General features: G+C 34.9%; 2 protein-coding genes across 4 annotated transcripts; both read left to right on the top strand.

Moving 5' to 3' along the window:
• The first annotated feature begins 236 nt into the window (after positions 1–236).
• On the top strand, positions 237–15,668 carry LOC110683813 (protein arginine N-methyltransferase 1.5-like). 2 transcript variants are annotated; one of them, XM_021860232.1, is made up of 23 exons: positions 237–470; positions 3,784–3,901; positions 5,110–5,219; positions 5,951–6,040; positions 6,120–6,182; positions 7,130–7,221; positions 7,313–7,388; positions 7,468–7,554; positions 7,669–7,741; positions 8,809–8,900; positions 8,998–9,033; positions 9,203–9,250; positions 10,881–10,949; positions 11,106–11,159; positions 11,878–11,952; positions 12,448–12,540; positions 12,630–12,733; positions 12,879–12,927; positions 13,011–13,097; positions 13,340–13,445; positions 13,756–13,843; positions 14,891–14,984; positions 15,067–15,668. In XM_021860232.1, the coding sequence occupies exons 1-23, from the start codon at positions 339–341 to the stop codon at positions 15,148–15,150; spliced, it is 1,920 nt and encodes a 639-aa protein (XP_021715924.1). In that variant the 5' UTR covers positions 237–338; the 3' UTR covers positions 15,151–15,668. The 2 variants fall into 2 exon arrangements, with proteins under 2 accessions (XP_021715924.1, XP_021715923.1); XM_021860231.1 differs by having other exon boundaries at positions 238–470; positions 9,182–9,250.
• A 3,000-nt stretch (positions 15,669–18,668) lies between these two features.
• LOC110683812 (trichohyalin-like) lies at positions 18,669–22,875 on the top strand. 2 transcript variants are annotated; one of them, XM_021860230.1, is made up of 4 exons: positions 18,669–18,835; positions 19,131–19,506; positions 20,181–22,085; positions 22,585–22,875. In XM_021860230.1, exons 2-3 carry the CDS (start codon positions 19,145–19,147, stop codon positions 22,069–22,071), a joined length of 2,253 nt encoding a protein of 750 aa, XP_021715922.1. In that variant the 5' UTR covers positions 18,669–18,835; positions 19,131–19,144; the 3' UTR covers positions 22,072–22,085; positions 22,585–22,875. The 2 variants fall into 2 exon arrangements, with proteins under 2 accessions (XP_021715922.1, XP_021715921.1); XM_021860229.1 differs by having other exon boundaries at positions 18,670–18,835; positions 20,181–22,089.
• The last annotated feature ends 4,902 nt before the right edge of the window (positions 22,876–27,777 follow it).

Genomic DNA, 27,777 nt, shown 5'->3' with positions numbered 1-27,777 from the left:
CCCAATGACAAACAATGTGATGACAAGTGGTATGCCGTATGCTGATCCTTACAATTTTTACCTATGGTTAGTTATGAATTTATAAGTGATTGTAGCGCGACAAATTATTAATGATAAATTTCTCCGCCGGGACATTGATCCGACGGTCCCACCCAACAACCCAAGCAAATGACTGAACCATAACCCATGTGCTCTTAACTCCAAAACCCTAAATCATTCTCATTTCATCTTCATTTAAACCCTAACCCCTCCCAAAACCCTACTTCCCCCCCCCCCCCCCTTCTTCTTTTTCTTCTTCTCTCTCTACTTTCTCTCTCTTCCCCAATCGGCAGAAGAAGATGCCTTTGGGTGAAAGAAATGGCGACAAAGAATCCCGCTATTGCGGCGTCGGAACCGACTTCAGCAATGACATGCCGCAGCTTCTTGAGTACAGCATTAAAGGCGGATTCGACTTCGTTCTTGCTACTTTGGTTCGTATCAAATTCCTACATTTTTCCTGTTTATATTCATCCATTTTGATTTTTGAATTGTGGGTTTTGTTTGATTTGATTGTTTTTTTTTGTTTTGGTGACTAAATTAGCTGTTCACATTTTAATATATATGTGTATAGTCAGTCAGTCACCTAAATTGATTTGATTTATGGCAGCTAAAAAGTTATTATTATACTTTTAATCATCAATGTGGGGTTTTATTTCACTTTGGTGGGCTGTTATTCAGCTATATTTTGATGTACGTTGTTGGAATTGAAATTGGTTATTGCTGATTTGTTGTTGTTCAATGTAATGTCAATTATCGGTTTATAAAGTGCAAAATGTTCGGTAATAGTAAAATGCTGCTTAGTAAACTAGTGTGCAAACCGGTTCCTGCGAAATAACTTAGCAGCAGGGCTGCTATTACTTTGTGCCTAAGCCGACCTTGTATACTGTTATTAGCAAATTACACTGATTTTATAAGTTTTTCGACTGTAGGAAGTATATATTATGATGAGAGTTTATAGTGTGATTTGTGGAAGAGGATTGATTCAGTTTAGTCCCCTTTAGCAAGAAGTTAGTAAATGGTGCGTATTGGAAAAATGGAAAGATTTTTCGTTATATTGAGATTATTATGACATTATCCCACGATTCCCACCAAAGGATACCCTTGGTGAATAGGAGCTCCTGGGCCATCTTCTACGGAGCTACTCAGTGTGGTTTCTGATGAAAACTTTGCTTTAGTTTTAGCTCCTTTATCTTCACGAGGCTACTTCTGTTTTTGAAGGATTACTTAAGTTCTAGCCTTGAGGTAGTCCTTATTAGTGGTTGCTCTTTGGGCATAAGGCTTCAAATGTTGGTATAAAAGGATTAAGGATGGTTAAAGATGTTTGTGGTGAATGATCAATTGATCAGCTAGCCACATCTGGATGTGTGAATATTCAGCAAGTCACTTAAATGGACATGGTTATGGCAGAAATATGTGCTGAATTATTTGGGTTTTACATTTTACATTCACCTATTCTATTTCCTTGAGCTACATTGACAAAGGTGAAAGTCAATATGGAACAATTAAAAAGAAATGGGAAGTCTTTGTGTATACTGTCAGTGTATATTTCTTATAGTCTTAACTTAAAGATGATTGATTAAAGATTTTAATGATAAAAAAAGAAGATAAAGACTGTATACTAATTCATCAGATGAAAAATAGGATTTAGTAATTAAAGTGTAGACCTTGCCAATCTGATCCCACCCTAAAACCCAAACTCTGCTTGAAATCGCTTTTCTTGACTTGGCCCAACTTGATAGGACAATAATTGTGTATAATAAAGATTAAATGATCATAATAAGCGAAATGCAATAGAATTGATGTGACTTGACCGGCTCAAGCCCCCCCCCCCCCCCCAACCACAAAAAAAAAAAAAAAAAAAAAAAAACCTTATTGTGACCCGAAATCTGATTTCCACCACTTAAGTGGAATAAAATTCTATAAGTGAATTCCAGTTTCAGATTATTCAGCTCTTTATGTCATATATACTCTCCTTTAGTATATATTTTATACTGTTGTAGGGGATTGTTAACTTCTTATGTCTGTTATAGACTATGCAAGTAAATCAAGTTTGACTGTCTGCGTCTTATGGAGGCATTTAGTCAAACTTGAATATGGTGACTAATTAGCCAGTCACATGTCAGCTGAATGGTTGAATGTGTGTGGTTGGTCAGTAAGCTCACCGATAGCATCAAGATGATAAAGCCAATATAGTGAAGTTGGTATAAGCAAAGCTTCACTTTCTGCCTATCATCAACATTTGTATTTTGCTTTTTCTATTGAAAAATTAATTGAGTTTGAAACATTGAAAAAGATTGCTACACATGTTTGTGTCATTAGATCTTTTTTTTGTAAATATATGTCTCATGAGCGTGATTGCTTGATTTCATCTTAACTATTTAAAGCATTTAAAGAATATGTGTGAGTGTATGCCTTTCTATTATTGCACTCTTAGTTAGTACAGTAAATGAAGTCTGACTGTTTGCATTCTTAAAAAGCTTATAGTTATTCTTGGATCTGGTGGCTAATTAGCCAGCCACATATCAACTAAATGGTTGTTTTCATGTGTGGTTGGTCAGTAAGCTCACCAATAGTATCTAGTTGATAAAGCCAATATAGTGAAGTTGGTATAAGCTAAGCTTCACTTTCTGCCTATCATTAACATTATTAATATTTTTAACAATAAAAATCAATTGAGCTCTAAACCATTGAAATTAATGTTGCACATGTTTGTGTTGTTAGTCTCTTGTGTAATTGTTTTATGTATTTTATCACTTGATTTCACCTATTTAATTGTTTAAAGCATTAGGATTAAAACACATATAACTACCCCGTTTGTAGGAAATTCTATTGTTGCTCTTGTAGTACTATTAAATGAAGTATGACAATATGCTTTTTTACGATCTGGTGGCTAATTAGCCAGTCACATAACAACTGAATGGTTGTTTTCATGTGTGTTTGGTCAGTAAGCTCACCAATAGCATCAAGATGACATAGCCAATATAGTGAAGCTGTTGGTGTAAGCTAAACTTCACTTTCTGCATGTCATTGACATTATTATTATTATTATTATTATTTTTTTTTTTGTAAAATCAATTCAGCTCTAAACCTTGAAAATTAATGTCGCACATGTTTGTGTCATTATTCTCCTGTGTACATATGTTTCATGAGCTTTATCACTCAATTTCATCTACTTTATTGTTTAAAGCCCGAAGGAGTAAATATTTATGAGTTTATGGATTTCTATTGGATCTGGTGGCTAATTAGCCATTCACATATCAGCGGAATGGTTGTTTTCATGTGTGGTTGGTCAGTAAGCTCACCAACAGTATCAAGATGATGTAAGGAGTATAGTGAAGCTGTTATAACTTTTTAAGCTTCGCTTCCTTTCTATCAACAACATTAATATTTTGTTCTAAACCTCAAAAAAAAAAGGTGCTGAACATATTTGTTATTAGTTTCTCTTGTAAATATGTCACTTACTTGATCTCATCTGGTTTCCCCCCCACCCCCCCCCCCCCCCCCTTTCTTTCAATTTTTTTTAAGCATTAGGGAAAGCATATATGACTTGACTTTCTGACGTCGATTTAACAGTATGTTAAATAATTTGTTGCATTTTCCTTGAGGGGAAATGTACTTAAGATGCCTTTAAATTTTATTATAATTACACAGCAAACTATATAATCAGATCTGGCTTTGATTGTTATTCTGTTTACTTTCTTGCTCATTTTGTTTGAAAAGTAACCCCCTAATTTGATTCTGTAGGTTGATCCTGCATACCGGCCAAGTCTGGAAAGTAGTAACAATCTGGGATCTGGTGCCCTGCCAGTAGCTGGGTCAGACTTGGTTTTAAGCCCTGCTCAGTGGAGTAGTCATGTTGTTGGTATGAATCTTTTTTATCATCATAATGATTGAATTTGCATTATTTTCTTTAATTTTATTTGGAAATTCACTCACCTTTATTCAATTTATCTTAAGTCATTAGCAAAGTTGCTTATGGAGAAACTTAGGCATATGGGTTAAGCATCATTCTTAATGTCTTCTCATATTTACTTGATTTTCATATGAAGCTATTCTTTTGTTGGCTTCATATTGGATTTGGAGGAAGGTAGAATGGCTGTATGGTTTTTTCAATGTTTCAAATATTCTATGATATTAATCTATGCCTGCAGCATTTGTCATCTAGATGTTAATCTTTGTTTCATAGTCTCAATAAAGTTATTTCTCCCTCTGTTTCACTCAGGATTTCATAGTTGCAAATAATACCCTAATTTTTTAAATTTTTTTTTTGTAGTTATAGTGTATTTTAGCAGAGTAGTACAATTAGTGCATAATTTGATAATAAGCATTTGAGGGGGACTTTTGAAACATTCTTAATATGGAAAGATTCAAGTCTCAGGGAAATGTGTTTTGATTTATCAATTGAATTAGCTAAATCATGTGGTCCAATTGATAGTTTGATACATCATTTGAAAGTAATGATTGCCTCAAGTATGTTGCAATGTCAGGAAATAAACATTATTTTCCTGAATAGCAGTAGATTATGAGTGAATATCTGATGGTAGAGGATGAGGATGGACCCATTGACTTTATAATAGTGTGGGGATATTAGTCATGGGATAAAGTGATTTTTTTACTGTAGATTGTTTTAGTTGGGATTAAGAGCTAGCATGCATAATAATTTGTTGAGGGGTTTCTTTGTATGAATCTAATATTCACATACCTTATCGGTTGTGGGCACCTCTTTATTGGAAGTGTGGTATTGTTGAATTTGTTAGAAAAATGTTACTATTGTTTCCAATTGGATAAGTTATAATATTAATATCTGCTATCAAATCATGTCACTTCAACATTTTATTCTGTGGAGATTATCTGGTTTTTGCATTGGACTGTGATTAGATTTCTGAACAGCTCTGATTACTTATTTCGATTTAGAAAGTCTTGCCATGTTATTTTAACAAGATCTTAATTCACTAATGTGATATCGTTGTTTTCAAGTCTTCATGTTCAATCTTGTATTGAAGCCAATGTTGTCTGTTGTTGTGGATCTGCTTAAAAATCATAAATACCTAAATCTTTTCTTTATGATAGGAAAAATCAGCTCATGGATTGACTTGGATTCCGATGATGAAATTCTTAGGAGAGATTCTGAGATCTGTCTGAAGCAAGAAGTTGCTTGGGCTTCCCATCTCTCGCTACAGGTTTGTGAATGTGCCCCAATCCTTTGTGCGTGCATGTGTGTGTGTGTGTGTGTATGTGTGTCAGATGCCTGAGTTTGGCCTAAATGTCTTCTGATTCATGTCTGCGTATTATAATGGAAAAGCTTTCTTCTATAAAAGATTTGCATGCTGCAATTTTTTTCCTAATTATTATTTGTCCTATCATGATTGTCGAAGCTGCACAGCATATTTGATATATGATACATGCAGCACTGATATCTGAAATGATAAGAAGATTTGATCTTTTTCTACTTCAGAGAATTTTCAGACATTTAGTAACTTCTGCTATATAAGCATAAAGTTGTGGCATTGATCTTTTCACTAAGCTGTTATCTGTTAACGTAGGATGAGCTTGTTCACATTTCGTTCTAAAGGTTTGTAAATTGGAGAATGTATCCCCCGCCAGTGGTTTTTTTTGCTCATGTATTCATGAGTATTAATGGTCAAACAATTGTTCATTACCAAGATGAGAATAGATTCTACATTCTTTTGCTGTGTTCTGTCTTTGTTTGCTTGCTGTTTCTTCCCTGCTTGCCTTTTCTAGGACATATATGATCTAGCCTTAACCTTAATCAATCAAATCTCTTTTGTTATCTTATTAAACAGGCTTTGACCAAGTAGTAATGATTGTTGATTTGAAATTTGCTTATTATGATGTTTATTTCCTTTACAAAAGGAAAACATTTGGTGTTGAATTTTTACACGTTTAACAGGCATGCCTTCTTCCAGTCCCTAAGGGTCAGTCATGTGCCAATTATTCAAGATGTGTGAATCAGATTCTGCAAAGCTCAAACAACATGCAGGTAACTTTTTGAGGATCTTTCTGTTGTGAAATATCATCTACATATCTTATTTTATATTCTTATCAATGTTTTACTACAGTTGTGGCTCAGAATTCCTTTGAGAAAGCACGAAGACGGTGACCCTATGGATGATCAATCATTAGTAAGTGATGCCCTATATTCTCCTCAATTTTATTGCATTGCATTTGGAGAAGTGTTTAATACAAAGTAGATGGAGAGATAAGTGTTGGTTGGATCTAATTTGTGAATTTGACTAGTCAATTTTACTCATTTGTAGGAGTGTATTGAAGTAGTTTTGCTGAAAAGATAAAATTATAAAATACTCTGTATAACCCTTAGAATATCGATTATTTACCTTACGCAACATTGAAAGAAGATACACTTATGCCCTTAGGTTTTAGTTTATCATTCCACAACTGACTTTTCAGCTGGGTTGTCAAAGATTGATGGAATGGAGACAAGAGGATAGGCTGAAAAGGAAATATGAGTTTCTATTTTTGACATTTGGTTGGAAGTTTGAAGTTAATTTGGAACAAAGAGTCGAGAGAGTATTAAATTTGGCCATTACTTACACAGAATCTGCTATAATGCTGGTTAAATTTCCTATTATGATATGCTATCTGCTAATTGCCAAGGCCCAACAGATCAAGGTCGGTATTGATTATCTGGTTATAAATTAGTCTGTAATTAAAAAAAGGCATTATATGTAACTCAAAACCTTCTGAGGCCACCAAAACTTTGTCTTCTTTTCTTGAATAGGAGTACACAATAGAGTGTTGAAAAAGCTGTATGTGCACTGAAATTTATATTAGGTTTGATTAGCTGTTGTCGATTTGTCGTAACGTAACTGATGTTAGACTTCCTCACATGCAAATTGTTGAGTTGAATGTGCCATAGCTTACCGTAACCAAGGTTGGACTTTTCCACATGCATATTGTGTTTGATGTGTCTGAGCTGAGCGTACCTGGAACTTCCAGTGAAGTATTGAAATATCTTTTTGATTCTTTGGAGAAGACTTAGAGTCCTTACTATTGTTACTAGTGCAATTGTAAAACTTTTCACTTAGCCCTTGTCTTACTTCCAATACAGGGTGGAGATCCTATTGATTCTTGGGAGACATGGAATTCATTTCGTCTTCTTTGTGAACATAACAGCCAACTCTCAGTTGCGCTTGATGTCCTGTAAGTTACATGCCACATTTTGACCGAGTGTGATGATTGATACGTGATTCACTAGAATTTTGTTGAGCTATTATTTTATTTTTCACATCAGGGGTTCCCTTCCATCTACAAATTCTTTGGGTCGCTGGATTGGAGAGCCAGTACGAGCAGCGATTATTCATACTAATGTAAGTTAAGTGGATTTCTTCTTAACTGTTTTACCTGTGTATTGTTTGCATTTTCACTGTGATGTTTGCTTGTTGACAGTCTTTTCTTACAAATGCTCGTGGGCACCCTTGCTTATCAAAGCGTCATCAAAAGCTACTCACACAGTTCTTCAACCATTCAGTACAGGTAGCTCCCTGAATTCATTTAAGTGATTCTGGTTATATAGCCTTCAATTCTGTTGGCATCTCTTCTAATGGTTGCTTTTACCCATTTGTGGCTGTATTTGAAACTTATGACCAGGTAGTCATTTCTGGAGGATTGGCACACCCTATTCCTATAAAATCACTGGAATCAGCTACTAATGATGTTAACAGTGAGTTTCTGAATTTGGTTGCAGATGGTTTGGCATTTTGCTTTATAATAAATTGTGCTTTTGACTTTGTGAGGCATAGGGAAAACATAAAAATGGTTGTAACTGTCAATGTATTTTATGCAATGGTTTCAGAAACTGACATCTTGCTTGTCTTCAAAGGTCTCAGGTTTTGGAGAGTTAAATAATCATTTTTTTTTCTTTGAGAGTTGATTAATCAAGACAATTTTTTATATTCAATTGTGAACAACTTTCTCTTTAAATAAGAAAAGAGACTTTTTAAGCATTGTTATTAAAATCCCGATTTAAATATTAGAATCTTACGATTTTATGATTCATGTATATCATACGATTCGATTTATGATTCTATTCGATTTTACATATTTTTCTGAACTAGCGAAATCCTTACAAGTAAAAAAATGTTTATATAGGTTTTTATAAATATATATTGTCAAGTATTGATTGCTTAATGGTTAAATAACTATTATCTATCAATAATTAGGTTTCAAACTCATAATTTCAATATATTTAATTAAATTTATATTTGACGTCTTGATTATTCATGTCGGTAGAATCTTATGATTCTACGATTCGATTTTACGATTCGCTTTTACGATTCGATTCTGATAGCCCCTTCCGATTCAAAGTAGAATCCCGATTTTAATTAATAACTTTGTTTCTAAGCATTTATGAATAAAAGGGTTATTGCTTATTTATTTATTTATTTATTTTTATTTTATTACATTTGGTAGTACAGGTATGTCTAATTTAGTGATGGATTGTGGTGGGTCTCATCACTCGCATAATGACCATTGTTATAGCTTTTTTCTGATAATCTTGTTTTCGTTTCTGATGAGTCAATCACCTTATTTACTTAGCAATATCTCATAGTGTGGATTTAATATAAAAGCCTTTGCTATTTTCTTTGTTTTTGATCCAATTCTGTATGAATTTCCCAAGCCACTGAAACTGATGCTTTGGGTGTACATTGAAATCTAATAATTCACTTCTAACTTTTATTTCTTGGTTATAATATTTTTTCATCTTGACTTATGATAGCTTTCTCTTAGGTGATGTAGGGCATCCTTTGAGAGCATACTTGTACTATATTGGTTATCTTTACCAAAAGATGGATCCACTCCCGGAACAGGAGCTCTATGAGGTAGTGCATCAGTTTGATTCAGTGTCTGAATGTTATTAGTTCTCAAAATTTTGAAGGTTTAAATGCCCTAATATGTCCTTTCTCTTTCTTATTGCAGCTTAGTTACAGGGACTTTTTGCAGAGTCCATTGCAGGTAACTTCTGTGCTTCCGTGTTGCATTTTAAGTTGGTTATCATAACATCTCTGATTTCGTATAGGTTAGAGGCCTTAGAGCAATCACGACTTGTTTCTTTTTATTCTTTTTCTTTGCACGGCTGTATTACTCATGTTGCTGTTTGCAGCCTCTTATGGATAACTTGGAGGCGCAAACGTACGAGACATTTGAAAAGGATACAGTAAAGTATCTTCAGGTGAGACTTTGTTGTTGTTGTTTACATTATAGTCTATAATGTACATGTATAAGCTTCCGTTAATGTTGATAAGTTTGTTGCTGTATAAAAGTAGCCGCTTTGTTGGTGACTTTCATTCTTTCCAAGCTATAACTGCTATTATTGATAACGCAATCATTTTGCACGTGATATATGAGAAGTATCTAGTTTGGCAATTTCATTTCCTCTATACTTTGCTAATTTTTTGTTTGGGAACCCTTTGGCTGACTAGATTTGGAAACTTATTAATTTTATTTACCATAGGATTCATCAAATTTAGATTTTGTAGGGAATTTTGAATTTCTGGCTGGTATGTGTTGAGGTTGCCCAAATCAATGTATCATGTTTGCTTAACAAAATTTAGATTTTGATACCAGTGAGTCCCAATCCTAGAAAGCCCATTTGATGTGTGCTCAATAAGATTAGGAAATTGATCCAGTGAGGCCCACTCCTAGGAAGCCCGGGCATTTATTTTTCATACCATATGAACAACATGTTTTTCTTAAACTATATCAAGGATGATAACAATGACTATCTCATCACCCACAACCATCAGCATTGTCGCTATTGCCTCCTCTTCTCCCCCTAGTTGTCGCTTCCTCTACCCAGCATTTCCATACTTGCTCTCTTTCTCAGTTTCTCCCACCATAATCGCCACTGTGCATTGCAATTATCACTACCATGACTGATGGAAAGGTGCATCAACTTTTATTCTTTTCAATCTGTATATCAATAATCGTTTTCACCACATAATATCTAGGTCTAGAACTTAAGTAGGAAAAAGCCAAAGAGCAACTTTCCGATGGTACATGATCAGAAGGACAAAAAGGTGATGTTGGGGGTGAGGGGAGTGTGATTGATTTTAAGAGAGTATATAAGAGAAAGAAGTAAGATAGAGGGAGAGGATGGAAAGAGATAATAATGGAGGGAAGATTTAAAGGAGAAAGGTGAGAGAGAGATCGAGTGTAATGAAAGGATGGAGGTGTTGGAGAAGAGGAGAGAGATGAATGATAGATTGTGGTAGAAAAGAGAGTGAAAATATGGAAGCTAAGAGGCCACGATGAAGGTGGGGAGGGAGGCTGTTTTGGGGGGTAGGAGTGTGTCAAAGTGAAAAAGAGTTGGTTAAAGTGAGGAGTAGATCATAGGTGTTGGGATGGGGATGGGGATGGAGGGGGATTTTACTTTTTCACGGACACTAAGTTTATGGTATTGAGCAGTGTATAAGAAACCTCAATGTGCACTACGGTGATGGGGGCCCTGTTTTGCTTAGTTGTGCCTCATTGAAGTGAGGTGCACTATGTAATAATTCAAATAAATTGATTGATATGCATCTCAGAGTTCTGTATGCCTCCTAGATTATTAAAAAAAAAAAGCGCTCTATCCCAATTGCCTAGCGCCTCCACACCTTAGTTGTGCTTTTCCATTCACTGGTATTGAGTTTAAAAATTATCCATTTAACACATGGGTTTGACTTCTATCCCCAGAGGCAAACTAAGAAGGCCTTAATTTGTGCTTTACTTTTATGAAAATTATATACTTGTATTATATTTGACAACTCTATTTGGGCCAAGGGAGTATGTATTCTCATGTGCTGATGACTTTTCTTGGGCAGTATCAAAGGGCGGTCGGTAAAGCTTTGCTGGACAGGATTCCTGATGAGAAAGCATCCAGTGTAACCTCTGTAAGTGATATGTAATATTTTTGCTTTCTGGGCTGGATGCTAGCATTTCTGAATTACATCTGTAAAATATGTGTTTATGTGCCTTTTTTTCCTCTCTACCATGCATCCAATTGGACTGTGACATTATTTACGGATATCTAAATTTATTGTTGCCAGGTTTTGATGGTCGTTGGAGCTGGAAGGGGGCCTCTTGTCAGAGCATCTTTAGAGGTTGGTCTGGATACGATTCTAGAATTCTACTTGATGTTCTGATTGCCAAAATGTGGGATCTTATTATAATTGCCTCAATGTATATTTTTATAATATCAACAGAAATTTTATAATTATTTACGGTTAGAGATATTAATCATTGAACTTATGGCTTGCAAACGTGACAAAGGAAATGTGTCAACTAAAAAACGGAGGAAGCATATTTGGGATATTTATGGGTGGACAAACATTATCATTGTGGGATTTTAGTGAGAAAAACAATATCACAATCCAGAAGTATTTTTACGTACTATTCTCCTACCCTGTGCATCACGAGTATAAAGCTAGATTATAAATCAGAGTTGATTGTTTGTGGACAAAGCGTTATCACTTGACGTGACTTTCCTGGTAACGTTTGTGAGTATAGATGCTGTAGAGTGCAATCTGGCTTCACATTTACTTCTCTTAAAAAGTTTTACATGGAAAAAAAAAAATCATGAGTTACGATATCCAGTCATTTATGACAAATGCTTCAAAACTTTCCTAGCTATTTCAGATAGCCTGTTAAATTTGGTGTCTATTGAGCATGTGGGTTCCTTAGTTCTAATATTGGTCAGTAGTCCTTGATAGGCCTGGATAAAGTGTTTTATAGGAGTTGATTTTAGATTTTCTTATAATTTTTTACATTAAGATCATTCTGTACCGCTTTATTAATTTTTCTAATTTGTTTTGAACACAGGCAGCTAAAGAAACAGGCAGAACTTTAAAAGTTTATGCTGTGGAGAAAAATCCTAATGCTGTGATAACTCTTCATGTAAGTTGCATTTAGTTGTTCCAGCTTGTTACAGTCAACTGCCCAACTTTATCTGTTGTTTTTGTAAATAATCTTCTTTGTTATGGATTTTGTGTTAACTTAACCATTTAACAAGTTTCTTTTGTTTTCTTAAAAGTTGATATAATGGGATTTGATAACTGAAATAAGGTGTATGTGATTCTTGCTGTCTACCTTTTTGCTTAGCTTTGTAAAGTTGGACTTTATCATACCACTTAACTTCATTGATACCACTTAACATGTTGCAACTTATGAGAGATGTGCCATCCTTCATGATTAGTGGTGTTCTATGCTATTTCTTTACAAAGAGAATTTCATATAATTTAACTTTGATTTATATGAGGCTATTTGCTACTCCTACCCCCGATTAGTTGCAGTGTTGCACATAGCAAGTTGAGAATAGCTCTGAATGATTATTGTTATTGTTATTGTTATTTTATTATTTTAATTAATTATTTATTTATATTTTAAATCCAGAGCCTGATTAAACTTGAAGGATGGGAAAAAATTGTTACCATAGTGTCTAGTGACATGCGTCATTGGGATGCCCCTGAGAAAGCTGACATTTTGGTAAGTTTTCTGTGGGAATGTTATTGTATTCAAATTCTGTTCATGTATTCTTGTTATTTACTCTGCTCTACTTACTACATTGGTTTTAGGTTAGTGAGCTGCTGGGTTCTTTTGGTGATAATGAACTTTCTCCTGAGTGTCTTGATGGGGCTCAAAGATTTCTGAAGCCAGATGGCATTTCTATCCCATCATCGTATGTATCAGATACTAAATTTTGCCCCGCTGGATTTGGATACTGATTTTGTTTAGTTTTAAATTGTCATCAAATTGTTGCTGCTGAAATTTTAGATGTAGCTAGGATTTGAACATTTGTTGATGGCATTTCTGTTTTCACTCAGGTACACAAGTTTTTTCCAACCCATCACAAGCACCAAGTTGTATAATGATGTATGTACCTTTGGCATACTAATCTGACTTTGTCAATTTCCTTCCCATCATCTAACTTGACTTGCCTTTTGCTTCTGGCATAGGTTAAAGCACATAAAGATCTAGTGCACTTTGAAACTCCTTATGTGGTAAAATTACACAAAGTAGCAAGGCTTGCTCCATGTCAGCCAGTAAGTTCCTTACCTCATATCCATTTCCATGGCCCGGAAAAAAAAATTATGAAAATGATATAGGTTCCTACCGCCAAAAAAAAAAATAAATTAATAATAATAATACCTTTTTGTGAGCTTGGATCCTTCCTGTCCTGTCTTTTGCTAGTGAAATTCTTTTTACTTACTCTTTTGCTATCCATAGCTGTGCTGGTAGATTAATTGTTCTTGAGTAACAATATTTACTTGTTTGTCACTTACAGGTCTTTACTTTTGTCCATCCTGAATATTCTCCAAGCAATGACAATCAACGTTATACGAAACTTAAGTTCGAGATACCTGAAGACACAGGGTCGACATTGGTTCATGGTATATCTAATTGCCAATTTACAGTTATGGTGAATGAAATTGTATAATCAAGAGTTTAAAATTGTAATCTGGAAGAGTAGCTAGCTCTGTTAATTTACCTAATAAGACTGCTTTGAATACTAGGTTTGTGTTGGTGCTTGATATAGTTACCAGTTCACGTCATAATTAATTTGTATCTGTTTTATCAAGGGACCATATATATATATATATATAAGCTTGACTGTGCTTTCTTTTCCTTTCAATATTCATTTCTTTGTTTTATTCAAAGAAATTTTTAGTAAAGAGCTTTGCTGTCTATTTTGCTTGCCAGGGTTCGCTGGGTACTTTGATGCTACTCTCTACAAAGATGTACATCTTGGTATAGAACCAACAATGCCAACACCAAATATGTTTAGCTGGTATGTGCTATAGCTCTCTTTCCAGTTATTTTCCGAGTTTTGCTATTAAGCATCGACCCCCTCTTTTACTTCTCCCCCCAAATTGTCAGACAATATGCTAGGTTAAGATTTGTGTGTTAAAATATTGATGGCCTAAATATAGTTAGGGATATCATTGGGGTCTGTAAACGTTGTATTTTTTGTACTCTATATGGTATTCTAATTTAGGAAAGGTTTTAAGTAGGAAACAGCCGATGTTCAATGTAGTGTTTCACTAGAGAGTAACAATTTACAATGTATATGTAGTATTACTTGCTGTTATGTTGAAGTAATGTGAAATATATGTTGCCGTTTTAATTTCTCTTGCCTTTTATAGTCAACTGTTGCAGTTTTATATGTTTTTAGAAGAAATATGATGCATTTCTTGTCGGTGCTTCTGGAGTGCTGAGTTTTAACGCACTTTTGTTTGATAATATAATTCAGAGGGGATGCTTGCCTCTTTACGACCTCTGATTGCTATTTTTAATGTGATTTGCGTGTTTTATTTTCCATCGTATTATTTGAGTGGGAGACTTTCTGTGTTGTGTGCTTGATTTTGGTATGGTTGCATGATAAACAGAGATGAGGTGCTGGGTGTAGGTTTTAAAATAAAATGAAAGGATAAACTGCTTACTCATTTGTCTCAGCTTTCTGCTTTGTCTCTCCGTTGGCCTTTTCCATTTCCACCCTCTTACCCATTTAGGTTTTCTAGTTACTGACTGAATTTCCTTTCATTTCAAAATTAACTTCACTTTTTATTTTGGAGTATCAAAAAAAGAACTTCATATTGTGTTTTCATACTCTTCCCTTGTCTATAATACCCTCTTTCAATTTTTATTTCATGTGTATAATCTATTCCTAATTGTTGTACCAATCTTAAGTGGGATATCACGGGAGTATGGGACAGGAGTAGTATTTTGCTTATATTATGCATTGGCTGAAACGAGTCTTAAGATTTATTATTGCTTTAGCGCACCCAAGCTCCGCATTGAAGTCTGCTTAATGATTCTCTGCTTCTCGCTTGTTTAGGTTTCCTATCTTCTTCCCATTAAGGGCACCAGTGTGCGTACGTCCAGGAGTCCCTCTAGAAGTTCATATTTGGCGATGTTCAGGTTCAACAAAGGTAAAATCCCCCTTCTCTCCCTTCCCTCTTACATCACTGATTTCAACTGACCTGAGCTGAGTTGGCTTTCAATTGGATGCAGGTTTGGTATGAGTGGTGTGTTGCTTCTCCTTCCTCATCACCCATTCACAATAGCAAAGGGCGATCATACTGGGTTGGTCTTTGATTTGTCAACCCTGTAAATATAGCTTTCAGAAGGGCACATGAAATGTTAAGACTTACGCTTTCAGGAGTGAAATACTGAAAGCAGATACTATTTCATCAGAAAGACAGTGACTTGCAGCAACTCTAGTCTTCCAAGGTATAGGAAGAAACCATCTTATATCTGCAGCGAAGGAGAAGTATAAAGGTCAAGAGCATTTGCCACAAGTCTTTCATGAGCAGAGGTGGAATTTGTGTTCCTGCAAACCAGACCAAGATGTGTTAGATTTTACCTGAGCAGAGAAGTCGCGGTTGTACTCCGAAAGCCATATACATATAATTTTCTTAAAATTTTCATGCTACATTGAAAGCATTGTGCATTCATTCTTTCAAGTTTTTGTAGCATATTAGTGTTGTATCATAGACACAGAGTGAATAATGGTAGTCTTTCTATTAGATCTATTTAAGCAATTTGTCCCATATAAATAACCATTTCATCCCATTTCAATTTTCATCTTTACAAATGGAATTTGACTCTGATTATTAGTATTGGTGTTCATTAAGTGTTAGAACGCTGGTTACTTAGGATTGATATCAAAATTTTCAACTTAAATTTATATTAATTTATTTATTATTATTATTATTTTTTTTTTTTGAAATGCTTTTAGTTTAAACTCTTCACTACTTGAATCCATGATGTAGAAATGATTCGCTTTGATAACGTAGCTCAGAACAATCAGAAAATTCAAATTCTCGTTTCCTCAATTGAAGCTTGTGACTAAGGTTGTTATACGGGTAATTATTTGAATATTTCAAGCAAAAATTAACCTAGCTTATACCCTATGGTCTCTTCTAGCCTGTGCTTCTACTCTCTCCCATTCAAGGGTTCCAAACCTTGTGATGGCTTTAGCTTAAGCATGTGTTGTGATTAAAGTAAACTTTCTTGATTAAATTAGTACTTTGTGTAAATGCTTTGGATCTAAAAGGTTAATTTAGAACTAACTTTTAATCTCACCTTTTGATTTATGTAAATGGTTGAAAACACTTTAAATACAAACATTCTAACTACGTAATTTTATTTAAGTAAATTAATCGTCTCTGCAATTAGGTAGTGTTCTATTCACTTGAATTTCATATATCTTATACTCCCTCCGTTCATAATTACAGGCAAATAAGAGCAAGTTTAGCACCAAGTCTTAAGACTTGGGGTGACATCATCATTTTGGGTCTTAAGACCTATGTCTAAGATTTTCCCCATTTTTCTTCTAAAATCTTAGCCAAGTCTCAAGTTGAGTCTTGAAATTTCAAGACTCAACTTAAGACTTGAGTGGGACCCGCCTTATTTATTTATTTATTTATTTATTTATTTATTTATTTTTGTTTACATTTTCCTACATATAATTACTCATTGCAACGGTTAGTTGAACTCAACGGCTATTTTTTTAATTTTCATTCAAAACCAATTCTCACATTTTCCACCTCCACCACTTTTACAGCACACCCAAATCCACCTTTCTACATCAAGCACTGCAGTTCATACATGGCGGAACCTAGCCAAAACTTTGACTTGAATTCCTTAATGAATTTGATGCAAAATTATCAATTTCAAAATCTAGTTTCTCAACAAAACCAAAACAGAATTATGAAATTTCCCCTGCTCAAAATTTAGCCAACTTTTTCAATGTTTCATCTCAACCCAAATCATCTCCAAGCATGACTCTAAATAGCGTGAGTTCCAATTCTTCACCCCAAATGTCTGACTCTAAATAGCGTGAGTTCCAATCTAAATAGCATGACTCTAAATAGCTTTGTTCATTAATATTGTTATTTATATAGTATAAAGAGAATAAAAAAAAAATGTCATATATTTGAGTCTTAGTGAGTCTTAGGGCTAAAGTGATAAATTTAGACAAATCTTACTGAGTCTTAACAAGAATTTGATGACATCATTTTCAATAGGGACCACAAAAAATGATGTCATATTCAAGTCTTAAGACTTGGGGCTAAACTTGCTCTAACTCTAAAAAGTATGGTTTTTAAGGAGGGTGGAAAAAGTAGAGAAATATTGTATGAAAAAAATAACAAGTGAAGAATATTGGGGATAATAAAAAATAGATAATATTGTATAGAAAGTTAAAAAGTAAGTAATGATTGTTTGGGTATGTGTGTACTTTGTATGAAAAAAAGAAAAAGTAAGTAATGATTTTTTAGGTATGTGTGTAATTTGTATGGAAAAGCTAAAAAGTAAGTAATGATTAGGTGTTATTTTTAGTAATAGGAGGAACATTTTGGGACACCCAAAATAGTATATTTGCCTATAATTATGGGACGGAAAGAGTACATAGTATTATCTTACCGCATTAGTTATGAACTTATTAGCTATAATCTGAGCTAGTCTAAATTTGTCAACCCTTATTAGACCGTATTGGATCTTACCAACTCCTTATAGATCTTATCAGCTTATCTAAACTTATATTATCACAACTTATCAACCTTTATTCAACTTTATTGGTCCTTGTATATGGTGCTATTAGACCTTATTAGAATTTATATTTTCTTGCCTTATTTTATATGAGCTTATCAACCTAAATTTTATATTTTTTGAAATTATTAGCCTTAGGATGTGGAATTAAAGAGGTACATGTTTGAAAATACACACAAATAATGTATTCTTTTTTTTTTTTATTTTTTTATTTTTTATTTTTAAGTGCATCAGACTGATTAGAGTATTACTTTCCTAAATCTATGTGCCAGTCAAACCGATACTTCTTTTCTATTACTCAATATCTTAATCATTTCAAATCATTTTCCTAAAACAATTTGCTGTTCAATTTACATAAGATTAAAGTTTTTATCAAATTAAGCAATCAAATTAGATTTTAGCTTTGATAGCTTTTGTGGGTGGATTGAAGAAGCTTTTATGGAGGCAGTGAACTTTGTACTGGCTGATACTATTTTTGTTTATAAATTTGCTTTTGCTTTGTGCAATAAATAAATAATCAAATCAGATTAAACAAAAGGAAAAACTGCTGAGAATAATTCGACCTTTTGAAAATAATCTCATCTTTCGATTATTTTTTAATAATCCGACCATTGAGAGCAGATTGGGAATAAAGGTCGGCAGATTGGGTATAAAGGTCGGATTATTAAAAAATAATCTAAAGGTGAGATTTATTTTGAGTTGATGAGACAAAAGTCAAGATCATGCCCGCCAAATTTTCCTTAAAAAATAGACAATATATTACGCAGATATTGAGTCTGTCAATCAAATAAGCGAAAATAAGAAGAGGGCTTGTTTATATTTATTTAATTTCATTTCATTTCAATTTAGTTTAATTTCAATCAGTTCAATTTAGTTCAATAAATGTAAACAGGCCCGGAGTAGTGCGCATAAAACCTTTACCATAGGCAAACATCTATAGAGTACTCTTGAGTCTTGACCAAGTTAAACCGACTTATAATCGGATCAAATTACACTTTATCTTAAACGTTTCTTAAAAGGGTAAAATCGTAGAATTACTCTTATCGGACTAAGGAGGAAATAGTACCATATTTTTCATCTACGATATTTTTGCACCTTTTTTTTTTTAGGTTAAGTGAGGTTTAGTTCTTATCATAATAAACATAGATTTGTCCTATTTCTTTCTCTCAGATTCCCAATCAACCGCACTCCATTCATATTTCTCTCTTCCATTGAAACAGCTTCTAAGGTAACATATTTCTTTCTTTTTGTAATTATTATAGAATTACAATTTCACAATCTAGGGTTTTCTCGTTGATTTTATTCTTGTTATACTCAATCAATTTAGGGTTTTTTCTAGACTCGATTAATTACTAAACGAAAATCAAATTCTCCTGATTGAACTATGATCCTGGTTTGATAATTGAATTAAATTTGGTTGCTAATGTGTTGCTGAACCCTTTAATGTTAATATCGTACTATGAAATTGGGATTTAATTCTTGTTAGATTTGCTTAAGTTTGGGATTTTTTGAAATTGTTGCAGTGGTTTGAATCAAGATGTATAATGGGATAGGGTTACAGACGCCAAGGGGTTCTGGAACAAATGGGTATGTTCAAACCAACAAGTTTTTGATTCGGGGGAAAACCTCGAAAGTGGTTACGGATGGAAACCTGGGGTTTGGCCCTGATCAGGGTATGGGTGGTATTAGCAAGAAGGCGAACAAGGAGATTTTGGAGCACGATCGAAAGCGTCAAATCGAGCTTAAGCTTGTGATCTTGGAGGATAAGCTTAGTGAACAGGGTTACACTGATGCTGAGATTGCTGAGAAGTGTGAGGAGCTTCGGCATAAGCTCGAAGCGGAGGCCTCTGCTATGGCCGAAAACGGTTATGGTGGTGGCGCTATTGATTCGGATAGGAAGTAAGTTACCGGGTTGTTTTTTTTTTTGATGTGATATTACCATGAATGTGTTGGGCGGCGTTGGCCAACATGAATTATTTGTGACTTATTTGTTGCTTGTTGGAATGTGAGGTTAGCATAGTGTATCCACGATCTTGTTTTGTGTACATGTTTGATTGATTAATGTGGAGTTATGTATTCGCTATATGTTGGAGTTTATTGCATGTTTCTCATACTTTTGTGAGTATCGATTTAAAGTAATTTTGATGATGATATTATTATATTATGAGCTGGTTAACTCATAGTCTGCAGAAGAATTCTTGTTTAAGATTGAAATTTTGGATTTATGCTGGAACTTATTTTTGTGATACTGTAATTAGATTTTTAGATGGTGATCGATATAATTGAAAAGATTTTAACTCTGAAAATTATGTTATACTAACGCAATAGAGACTTAAGACACTTCATCATTCAATTGAATTTGTGTGATTCCTATGTGCTGATAACAACATTTAACATATCATTTGTACTCCGTAACAGAAATTAATTCTATGGTCACTGCCTGTGGATGATTTTTCATTTTTCCTATATTGAACTGTCCATACACTTATAAATTCAATATATGGTCAAGATAGGGAGTGTTGATAAAATCATTTTGTTTTAATTTTATTAAAAAAAATTCTTTCCTTGCCCAGTGTATCAGATACAGAAACTCACCAAATTGCAGCTAGGAAGGAAAAGCAAATGGAAAAATTAAGAGCAGCTCTTGGGATTGAGGATAAACCTGCTGATTTAGATATTGAGGACAACAACGAAAGGGAAGAGGGTGAAATTTTGCATGATGACGAGTTTGTGAAGACTGAGAAGAATTATCAAGATGATGATGAAATTAAGAATCAAGAGGGGAAACCTAAAAAGCAAGAAAACAGGAAAAGGCATGGCAGTGAGTCTTCTGATCCAGAAAGTACAGATAACAGCAGTGATTCAGAATCTGATTATGATCGGAAAACAAAGAGAAAGCAAAAGTCTACCAGGAAGTCCAAGAAAAATGTCTCTGCCGATAGTGACTCTGATTCTGATAGGGATCAGTCTTACAGAGGGCGAATGAAGGATGGAGACAGATATGCTAGAGCATCAAAAAGGCGTGATTCGAGCAGTGATTCTGATGATAGCAGTAGGTCTCCTGGTCACAAAACTATGAAATCCGAGCGACATTTGCCAAAAAATAGACATAATTCTGGCAACGAGCATGCTGATACTTACAAGAAGAGAGCTACATCTGATAGAGAGTTGAACAGGGGCAAGAGACATGATTTAGATAGGGATGAGGGCAGGAGACATGAGGATGATTACTATAAGAGCTCTGATGACTCTGGTCATGGTACAAAAGCACTAGAGCTTGAAAGAAGTAAAATAAGTAGGAGGTATGATCCCGATGAAGATGCTGTTGATTCAGATCAAGAAGAAATAAGGGATAAGGGTCGTAGAAGAGGAAGGCACGATTCTGAGAATGATGATTCTGATGTTGAAACAGAAGAAAATGAAAATGTGAACAATAAAGAGAAGCAATCAAGGTATCCAAGAAGCCAAACTGACTCAAAGAAAGGAAGTGAGAAGGAGCCTGGTAATCATGCAGAGCGAAGTAAGCATGAGCACGGTGACAGCAAGAGGATGAATAAGAGGGTCGAAGATGAACAAATTTATAGGAAGCACGAGAGACATGAGGCAGAAGATGGAATTAGGATGCGTGAAAAGAGATCAGAAGGTGAGCATGTTAGTAGTAGAAGACATGAAGTTAGGGAGGAAGACTTGCAGGGAGGCAGAAAGCATTCAAGGAAGGAAAATATTGACATAGATAGGAGAAAGTGGGAGAAGAAGTTGGAAGAAGATCCTGAAAGGAGAAAGTCAGATGGGGACAAAGATGACTACTTTCGGAGAAAGATAGAAAGGGAGGAAATAGATTTGCATGAAAGAAGAGAGGAGGATGAGTCACTAAAGAGAAAGCTGGAAAGGAGCAAGGATGATGAGGAGGAAAAGGAGGAGGATGGATATAGAAGTAAAAAGCGTGGCAGACGAGATGAAGATGAACGGGTCGGAAGAAAATGGGAAAGTAGGGAAGATGATGGGAAGTTAGTAAGGAATCTGGAGAAGAGAGAGGGAGATGAGCGTGCTAGCAGAAAGTTAGAAACGGAGGTGGATGAACACAGAAGTAAAAGACGTGAAAGAGAGGAGAGTGAGCTGGGAAGAAGAAAGAGGGAAAGTAGGGAAGAAGATGGTAAGCTAGGAAGGAGTTTGGAGAGGAGGGAAGAAGATGATCATGCTAGCAGAAAGAATGGGAAAAGGGAAGAAGAACAGGAAAGCAGTAAGCGGCAGAGGCAGGATGAAGACCATGGAGGTAAATATCGGGACAAAAGAGATCAACAGCAAAAAAGTAAAAATGAAACGAAGGAGCAAGATAGGTATGAACGCAAAGGCAGGGAAATGCTGGATGAGGAAGATCGCAGAAAGAAAAGGCATGAAAAGGAAGAAGATTCTCCAAGGAAGCATGAGTCAAACCGACGTGATGATGGTCATAGGAGACGTTGATTTTGCTGGAGCTGGTAGGTAATATACGTCCATCTAATAATCACTTTTTAGTTTTATTATATCTATAATTTTGAATAGTAGTGGACACAATTATGTTAAAAAAACCAATGAATTGCATGAGTACATGGTCCATTATGTTGGGCTTTCATCACTAACTGATGGGCATTATAGATAAAATCTAAGCCAATTTTTAGGTTTGCTCTATCCTGTCTCTGATATATGTTTGCACTTCGTATCACTGAGTAACCTTTCAAGCACTTTTAGAGCAAGCTACATAAGTGCAAACAAACATGTACATTATTTGGTCATGGATCATGTTTCCTTTGCTGATAATAGTTTGTCATAATCACATGGTGGAGTTGAGTATATTGGAACAAGATTAGTCTTGCTCTATCTTAGTTTATTTGCAGTTCAGTTTCTATATAATTGCGCCCAATTTCCCGTGTAAGGCTTAGCTAGTTTAGTGTGTCAAGAAAAATAGATCACTTAAGATACTAGTCCTTGTCTTGGCAGGAGGAACAGTACAACATGCTGGAAGCTTGTAGATCTGCTGGTGATTTTTTTTTATGCAATTTCAATGCTTAACAGAAACATCCAGAATCTTACATGCTTAATATCGTTATGCTCTCTTTCGCTGTATTTTTTTTCTTGGTTGTAACATCATCCTTTCAGGCTATATGTATATGTTGCCTACTTTTGTAATGCTTATTTTGAGCTCTGGCTATTTGTTGATGGCTAAGACATCTGCTGTACTGGTTTATCCAACAACTTTTGCTTTACATTTTAAGCAGAATTTTTGTATTACTATTTCACTTATGAGCAGAATTTCTGTTTTGTTGGTGCAAAAAAAGGCGAAGATTTTAGGTTTTTACTCTAGTCTTAGCTTTCTCGTTGCTAGTGACAAAAGTTGCTCGTACTCTAAATTAACCTCATATTAAAGGGGTACCTAACTCATTTTTTCCATAGTAGTAGTAATAGAAAAGAACAGATCACTATAAACTTTAAGCAAATAAAACATGGAGGAGTGTATTATTAGCCATGAAATTCGTTGTTCGAGTTCTCTTCAGAAATAAGTGGTGAAGAGAATTTTATTAGACTTTAGAAATTTCTTCCCTACTATCACAAATGCTAAAATCGTCGATCTTTCATTGGTACTTGATAGTTTTAGTGACTTAGTGGGCAGAGGCACACATTGTCACTAGATATAGAGTTGGATGTGATAGATTTGGCCTACAAAATTATGGTTACTATGATGATTTCTAAGGAAGAAACTCAAATATTTATTTACAAATTACAATGTATAGCCATTAAAGTTCAACCTTTTTTTTATTTATTTATTTTTAATTAAGAAGTAAGATACATAGAGCAGCTTAGGAACGTCTTATTGATGGGTCGGACGAATTATGGATTGTTTATCATCTGTTTATTTCTCTTTCAAGATTAATGGGCAACTATCTGGTTCTGTATGCCCATCAAAGGGTCTGGGGAGGCAGGGGGATCCTATATCCCTGTACTTGTTTTTATTGGTGGCAGATGCATTTTCTACTCTTATTGCAAAAGCGGCTCGGGAAAACAAATTCATGGAGCTAAAATTTGCAATGGGGCTCCTAGGGTGTCACTTGTTTTTCGCTGATGACAATATATTGTTTGCTAAGGCAACTGTTAGAGAATGCTCGGTTATTACTGATATTATCAGTGTGTATGAGAGAGCATCGGGTCAAAATGTCAACCTTGATAAGACGGATGTCGTTTTTAGCAAACATGTACCGGAGGATCGAAAAGTGGCGATTGTGAATACATTGGGTGTCAAAGAGGTTGAAAAACATGAAAAATATTTGGGGCTTCCAACTATCATTGGCAAATCCAAGAAAGTCATCTTTGCTTTTTTAAAGGAGAGAATTTGGAAGAAACTACAAAGATGGAAGGAGAAATTACTGTCAAAGTCGGGTAGAGAGATTATGATCAAGGCAGTGGCGCAAGCTATCTCGACTTACATGATGAGTGTGTTTAAAATCCCTGAAGGCTTGATTGATGAAATACACTCTCTTATTGCTCGTTTTTGGTGGGGATCGGATGGTACTAATAGGAAGATGCATTGGTTATCGTGGGATAAATTATGCAAGCCAAAATCAAAGGGTGGTATGGGTTTTAGGGACCTAAAAGTGTTTAATCAAGCATTATTGGCCAAACAAATATGGAGGCTCCACAATAATAGCTCCTTGCTCCACGAGGTTTTGAAAGCACAATATTTCAAAAACTCGTCTGTTCTTAAGGCTCATTGCGGTTTTGATCCAAGTTTCACTTGGAGAAGTATATGGGGATCAAAATCGTTACTCCTGGAAGGATTGGGCTGGCGCATAGGAAATGGGGCATCGGTGAAGGTTTGGTCTACAAATTGGGTCCCTGGTCTCGTGTCTCCCCCATCACCAAATGGGAGTGGTGAGACTGATGCTGGATTGACAGTGGCGAGCCTAATTAATCATCAGTGTAAGGAATGGGATGTGAACCTATTGTATGAGCTTATTGAAGATGAACATGCTAAACTGATTTCTCAAATCCCCTTATCAATATTAGAGCAGCGTGATGAGCTCTTCTGGAAGTACACGACAAATGATGAATATACCGTAAGGTCGGGTTACTGGTTGAGTATGCTTGGAAATGCTAATATTGATGCTGATGATAATGTCCTATGGCGTGAGGTATGGGGGCTTGATGGTCCCTCAAAGCTCTCACATTTTGTGTGGCAAATTTGCAGAGGCTCTGTGGCTGTTAAAGCTGAAATGTTCAGGAGACACATTGCAAATGACAAACTTTGTCCTCGATGTGGCATTGAAGCAGAAACTATTGATCATGCCTTTTTTGAATGTGAAGAAGTAAGACTGATTTGGGAAGGGTATGAGCTTTCCAATGCAATTATAGATGCACCGAGGGATACTTTTGCTGCAATGTTACTCTGGTGGGCTGACAAATATGAAAAGGAGGTAGGTAAGGAAAATCCTAGCTGTGATGTGGGCTATTTGGTTCGGGAGAAACAAATAGGTGCATGAACAGGTGAGTGTGGACATGGGAATGATTACAAGGGGATTTGTCCAACTTGTTGAGGATTACAGAGAGTATAATCAGAAGGTTCGAAGCTGCTATCCCAATACACAACGTTGCAATTCCCCATCAGGTTGGGCTGCACCCCCTGAAGGCGTTATTAAGCTCAATGTCGATGCACATGTGACTGGAAATGGGTATGTGGGGCTTGGCATTGTAGCAAGGGATTACAAGGGTGAGATGGTTCTCGCTGCAGTGAAACGCCTAAGTGTTGATTGGCCTGCAGAGTTGGCTGAAGCAGCAGCAGTACGGTATGGGCTACAGACCTTACACAGATTTGGCTACATGGATGTATGGGTTGAGTGTGATGCTTTGTCAGTCGTAAAGAACGTCAAGCAAGATGATACTGGAAGAGCTCCAACTTACTTGCTGTATGAAGACATCAAAAAGCTGTCAAACTTGTTTAGCTTTTTAATTATTACGCATGTTAAAAGGGCCGGAAATGGCGTGGCTCACTTAATAGCTAGGTGGGACACTAATGATTGTTCTGAACGTTTAATTTGTGTATGAACTCCTTCCCCCAAAGTATCATAACTTTGGCGGAACTTGATTTGTAATAATATTTCCGGCTGACTTTTTCTCAAAAAATAGGAACGTCTTATTGAAAGACCGTATCCTAATCTATCTAAAAGTAAAAAATTAAAAAAAAAATGCTATTCATAAAAGGGCTATATCTTGGTGTGTCAGAGTGGAATATCCAAGAGAGGCAACATAATGTGGTGTTCAATTTCTTTCACGGTAAATATGCGAGACCTGAAGACCTAGAATGAATCCAAAATGTTCTTGACATCATCCATTAGCGATTGGAGTTTTCACGTGCAGTTATAGTGACCTTGCAAAATAATAATAACAGTAAGATTATCATCTTTAATAAAAATATTGGTGATATTAGACCATTACAAAGGGCAATGTCTTCAACAAGAAATGATGGGCAAGAGCCTAAATTATAAGAACGACTAGCAATATGATTCCCTAAATGGTACCAAATAACAACACTAGTAGGGGCTGAATTGTGAATGGCGGAACCATCAAAATTGCGTTTACAGTAGCCCACAGGAGGGGAGGACCAAGATATAATAGGAGGATTAGGAGGGAGGATTGGACGTTAGTAGGAACATACTTATTGCTTGAACGGTGGATATCATTCAAGATAAAATGAGACTGCCATTCTTAAAAAAAGAAAAGGCACGAATGTAGATAAACTTAAAATGGCTAATTGTAGAGGGAAGAGTTAATGTAGTTCCTAATTTTATTTTATTTTATTTGAGACATAACAATCATAACATTATTATCAAGTTCTTCTCTGGACTAGAAGAATAATTTAACAAATTTGTAAGGATATTGCTAACAGCGTTCCTAGGATGTTAGATAACTAATATTGTTTTAAATAGTAGAGTATTTAATTTGGAATGCATGTCAAATCACGCATTAATCAGTGTGATTATTGTCTTATTATACTTTAATCTTGTAACTCTTAGTTCTCTTATGTAGCATTTTGGAGGCGCTCATTGGCTTCTAATAATTTTTAATATTATCCTCATTAATACTTTTCCATGAACCACAAATGCACTTTTTATTCTTAAAATAAGTTAGCAATGTTTAATACTAGCCCTCTCAAAAAAAAAAAAAAAAAAAAAAAATAGCCCTCATGTTTTTTGCAAGAGAAAAATGAGATTACATTGTATTTGTCTCACACCTATAATCAAGTAAAGATCCTCTTTTTCCCCCTTTTTTAACGAACTTAATTCTAAACCTCTAAAGCTTACTATTGTACGGAGTAGCTGTAGTAGCATGCATGTTTATCGTAACTTTTTTAAATCATTGTAGGTGTTGAAGGCTAACTCTTACAAAATAAACTACTACATTAAAACTCATCAGAAATTCAAGCTTATTTATTCTCAAGATTCGGCCGAAGTACCATTGCATAGTACTTTTGGTGTAGAAAAACAAATTAAATACTTCAGCTGTTTTTTAAGATGCAACACTTATATATTCGCCCAATTTTCTTTTTAACAAAACATTTCTTTTAATATATAAAAAGATTATAAACAGTCATAATATAATTTCACTACTTACATGGTCTCCATTTTTACTTTTATAATTTTTCTTTTACATCTCTTATTTATACTTTTTTTATTTTTAATTCATCAAATTCCAGTTAAACAATACTATAACAAATTCAACTCAAATCATATAAAACCCCGTGTGTGAGTTAGAATGTTGCATTTAAAAAAAACGAAAGGAATATTTCGTATAAAGAACAATATATATGTATCAATGTCTATTAGCCTCGTTACAATAAAACTTTGTGGGAAAAGTGGTATATTATATCACCATCAATGGAATTAGTCTTACGTAATTACATCATTTTATGAATTGTATCAAATCGATGAAGCATTAAACTATTAACCTACCATTATCAAGCTTATTAAACGTCAATAATGTTCAAAAAGAATAATTTTATCAATCAACTATACTCTTACTAATTAAACATTAAACTATAAGCATAAATTGGGTGTGATAATTTTATCTAGTGAAGTGAATTATTTTATTTTTCAATCATCTTAGTATATATTGACTTTTTGGTTGGCACGTACTTGATTTTGT

This window comes from Chenopodium quinoa, unplaced genomic scaffold (genome assembly GCF_001683475.1).
Source record: "Chenopodium quinoa cultivar QQ74 unplaced genomic scaffold, ASM168347v1, whole genome shotgun sequence".
Lineage (NCBI taxonomy): Eukaryota > Viridiplantae > Streptophyta > Magnoliopsida > Caryophyllales > Amaranthaceae > Chenopodium > Chenopodium quinoa.
Note: the sequence above shows the minus strand (reverse complement) of the source record. Positions and strands in the feature narration are given on the sequence as shown.

Excerpts from the sequence above, each read along its gene's own strand:
- LOC110683812 (XM_021860230.1), top strand. The coding sequence starts at position 19,145 with ATGTATAATGGGATAGGGTTACAGACGCCAAGGGGTTCTGGAACAAAT. Across the intron at positions 19,507-20,180 it reads GCTATTGATTCGGATAGGAA|TGTATCAGATACAGAAACTC; the intron begins GTAAGTTACCGG and ends TTCCTTGCCCAG.
- LOC110683813 (XM_021860231.1), top strand. The coding sequence starts at position 339 with ATGCCTTTGGGTGAAAGAAATGGCGACAAAGAATCCCGCTATTGCGGC. Across the intron at positions 6,041-6,119 it reads AAAGCTCAAACAACATGCAG|TTGTGGCTCAGAATTCCTTT; the intron begins GTAACTTTTTGA and ends GTTTTACTACAG. Across the intron at positions 12,928-13,010 it reads GCACCAAGTTGTATAATGAT|GTTAAAGCACATAAAGATCT; the intron begins GTATGTACCTTT and ends CTTCTGGCATAG.